General features: G+C 24.3%; 1 protein-coding gene across 1 annotated transcript; it reads left to right on the top strand.

Annotated features, from left to right (window-relative positions):
- Nucleotides 1-88: 88 nt before the first annotated feature.
- Nucleotides 89-292, top strand: EIN_090370 (Hypothetical protein; the record flags this gene model as incomplete). The annotated part of the gene is made up of 1 exon (XM_004183692.1): nt 89-292. A coding segment is annotated over one exon (204 nt), but the record flags the coding sequence as incomplete, so codon positions are not given.
- Between the last annotated feature and the right edge of the window lie 4,224 nt (nt 293-4,516).

Below are 4,516 nucleotides of genomic sequence, written 5' to 3'. Positions count from 1 at the left end.
TGGAAGTGTCAAACTCTTTAATAAATAACAAATAAAGAACAAGTAATCTTCTACACACATTCTTGTCAACTGTAAACTCTTAAAAAGCACATTCACTCAAAGCTTTAACGCCAATAAAAGTGATGTTTATTTTAAAGTTCAGAAAAAAAAAGAAGTACATTTACAAAAACACGTTTTTGAAATCACTCAAGCAGGTCTGAAGTTTTATCGCTATAAATCTCATACATTGATTAAACACCTAATTACTAAGGTGTATAAGATGTGGCGGCAGTGCAATTTATGTGATATTTGAAGAATAAGAAAAAGTAAACTGAGATATGTCGATAATTGAGTTTGGAAACTGTGTTGAAGTCCCATTACATTTTTTGAATGAACCGTCTTATATTTTCCTCATGAATTCTGTAATTTAAGTGTTAAAAATAGTCGGATTTTTTGTACAAACAGCGAGTGGACACTGATTGATATTCTTAATTTGTATCAGACACTTTTTGAGTCCTTTTTAATAACTTAAAAGATTTTTTTATTAGTGTTCAGTTTAACATCAAAAAGGTTATGAATTATTATTAGGTTTGAATGTCCTAAAAATTTTATTTGTTATTGGAGTGATATAAATTGGATTTATTTAAATATAATCAAGCATATATTCATACGACTCACAAACTAATATAATAACAAAAAACCGTCATATTCCTTTGAATAGATCGCAATAATTTGAATGGAGTACACATCAACTCGCTTTGACATGTGTTATTGATATAAGATTTGTTTTGATTTTCAAAAGTTAAAATTTTAAAATTTTAGTATAATTATTATAAAATTATATAGTACAAATAATTATAATAATAATGTATCTTATCAAGTTCTTCTTTATTCCAATTTTTTAAACCTACCGACTTAATCAATCTAGAATAGAGAATATATCAAGAAGCATTTGTGGTCTAAGGGCAGAATTCCACCCTTCCAAGGTGGAGATCCGGGTTCGAGTCCCGGCAAATGCATTTTTTGTTTGTATTTACTTTTTTTTATTAAAATACAAATTATCAATTCTATACAACTCACAACAATTGGTACGAAAATTTAAACAGTAAGTTAGCAAGTAAAATGAATTACAAAGCAAGACCAATACAAAGAGACGAAATGCTTAATACCCACCTCTCAATCTCAAGACGAGGTGAAGTGTTGACTCCTTTTGAATGTTGTAATCAGAAAGGGTTTTTCCCTCTTCAAGCTGTTTACCAGCAAAAATGAGTCTTTGTTGGTCTGGTGGAATGCCTTCCTTTTCTTGTATTTTTGCTTTAATAGCATCGATAGAATCGTTTGGCTCTACCTCCAATGTGATTGTCTTACCAGTGAGGGTCTTCACAAAGATTTGCATTTTATGAATTTAGTTGTTTGGACCGTCTTTTAAAGACTCTGTTGACATACTTCAATGGCGTGTGAGAATTATTGTCATTACTAAACAAAACTATATTTTTTAAATCAAATTTAAAATACTATTAAAATTATAAAAATCAAATAAAACTTGTTTTGAAATTTTTTTTAAGTCTTAAAAAATTTTGACAAACCTGAAAATTTGCCAAATAATTACATACCACAATATTATTTACTATTTTTCTTAATTATTTTTAACTATTTAAAAACTATTTCACAATGAGAAAAATAACCACACATTATAATAATTATTATTATAAAAAATACTAAAGCAACTTAACATACAAAAAACACCACTAAACACGGTAAAAAAGTTAGCACATCAAAATTAATTATTAATAACAATTATATAATATTTTTAAATAGTGTTGAATTCAATTTTCAGTTGAATAATGACTGTTATTGACATTGTTATTTTCAAATATTAATTGTAACTTGGTATAATTAATTTGACGTTTTGTTAAAACAAAGAAAAATCAAATATGAACAATTGTTATTCAACAGCTATTTGTTGATAAAAATTTATGAGCGAGATATTATAAACGATTGTTTTTATAACTCTCTTTTTATTGTTTTTTTAAATTACAACACATCATAATAAACACATGTAATTCGATAACACCACAACTGTTATGATTAATTTAAATGGATACTCCTATTAAATATCATTTTCAATAATTTAATAAAAATAGCTGGTTTATAATGTTTCACTCTTAATTGCTACACTTTTGTTTTAAAAATAGCCTAAAAATAAAACGTGTTAACTTTTAATGATGTAAACATGTAAAATAAATCTTAACTTTAAATGATAACACCAAAATTAAGAGAATATAATTTACACAAAAAAGGTTATGACTAAAGACTCATGTGTACATGCACATAAGATATTAAAACTGTTTATTAGTAGTCTAAAAATTTAAGGCAACACGCGTTGTAATTTAAAGTTGTCAACAATTAAATTATGAAATGTTGTCTTGAGTGACAATCACCAATTAAACAATAATTTATTAAATAATTCAAAAACATACAACTTTCTCTTTAAATAATCAAATACACAAACCAACCAACAAATAAATTCATTAAATTGGTTTTATTAATATAAAAATATTTCAATCATTTAAAATAAGTAATTTTATGTTTTTTTATTATAAATTGTTCATTTATTTGTTTCTGCATTTTACAAATATGGTTAAGATAGGTTCAAAAACGTGAATATCTTTTCTCACTTTATACATAAAGTATACAGGTATGTTAAAAACCCATAAAATTGTCATAAACCCCTCAAACTTCGAAGTAAATTCATTACGAGGTTATCCTGAATAAGTACAATTTGAAATCGGACAACTAATAGTGTTGTATAACAAAAACAAAAAATAAAAATTATAAAAAATACATTTGTTTATAACTGTTCAAGACATAATCATAACAAGTCTTATCTCATGTAAAACTGTAAGAAGTGACATCAAAAATAAGTTTAAAGAACATGTTTCCGGAGTTGGCCTACAATTGTTATCCAAAAATTGTTTCTAAATATAAATATCTTTTTTTAGTTTTTACCAATCACTTGAAGACTTTAGGGGTTTTAGAAAACTATTGGGGTTTAGTATTGACCTGTATATGTTCTAATTATTTTACCTTCTCATTAGACATCGGGCACATTATTTAGAATTTGAAGTTGTTGAGCCTAATAAACTCAATTCCCGCGAAAAAAATAATGACACTCGCCCGCCTTTTGCAGCCATTCAAAAAATGTTATTTATTATTTCTTCTTTTTGATTCCTTACTGTGAAAAAAACAAAAATGATTTTTATAATAAATCATATTTAAATTATAAATATGCCCAAAACAATAACTCAAACAACAAACTTGAATTTTTTATTGTGTTTAAAAACCAAATTTTTTATTTGTATTTTTTTATTGTTGTAATTCTTTTGAAAAAAAGGCATAATAATAAAAATAAAACAAATAAAATTTATCAATTAATAAAATAATTACAACAAACTTTTTAATTTAAATTAAAAAGTGTTATATTGTTATTCAACTAAACAAGAATGTATTAAGTTAAACTATTCTTGTTAAAATGGACATCTTAATTAATAAGTTAACATATTTAAAACAAACCATCTTCATCATGATATAATAATATACTTTTAATTTATTGACGATAATAATAATCTAATTACTTTGTAAGTCTAAACTTATTTATTGTCATAAAATAGTTAAAAAATTTGTTGGTTTGTCATTATTTTTTAATGACCAATGTTTTTAAGCTAAAAATATCAACATCAACACATGTTAGATGATAAAAAAATGTTATTGTTTATTAACTTTAAACATTTTAATATAGATAATAAACTTTATATTTTTGTGAACATTTTCAAAAATGTTTTTGTGCTTGATTAGATCAATTAAACAGAAAAAAATAAAGAATCGATTAATGTGCAAGTATTAATTCAATAGTGCATTTAAAATCAAAAAGGTGTTTTTTAAAACACCCTTAAATTGATTTTAACACATTAATATCAAAAAATGAAAAATACAAATAGTGGGTCCATTTATTAATGTATTTATTGTGTTGTTAAAAATAATTATTTAATTTGTATTCCACAAAAAATATAACAATAGACACGTCTGTATCTAAAACAATACAATTTAAATGGTAATTCTTTTTATCAATCGTTTTAATTGCTTATTTTAAACGTGAATAGTTGTAACAATTGGGTTTACAATTGTTACAACTTACAATCAAGTTTCATCTATTTATGAAACCAAAATGTTAAAGTAATCATCACTACTTTTTAATGTGTTTGTATTTCAACTTATATTTTATGTATATATTCCACGATACATTTCTTTTTTTAACAACAATAATTGAATTGTCTGCTCATTTTTCTTGAAAGACCTGAAATAGTTTAAATTATTTTCTGTTCATCTTATTAATTTTGTGTATTTTCAACATTATTGATAAACAAGTGTTTGATAAAGTTAATCAAAATTTTTAAAAATATTTGGTCATATATTTTTTCAAAAAATAACACTAAAGACTTGCGAAATATTTGCATGGAGCGAAATACCTGCTGGAGCC

This window comes from Entamoeba invadens (assembly GCF_000330505.1).
Source record: "Entamoeba invadens IP1 unplaced genomic scaffold scaff_1105074725027, whole genome shotgun sequence".
Lineage (NCBI taxonomy): Eukaryota > Evosea > Mastigamoebida > Endamoebidae > Entamoeba > Entamoeba invadens.
The sequence above is the reverse complement of the archived record's forward strand: the minus strand, read 5'-3'. Positions and strand labels throughout refer to the sequence as shown.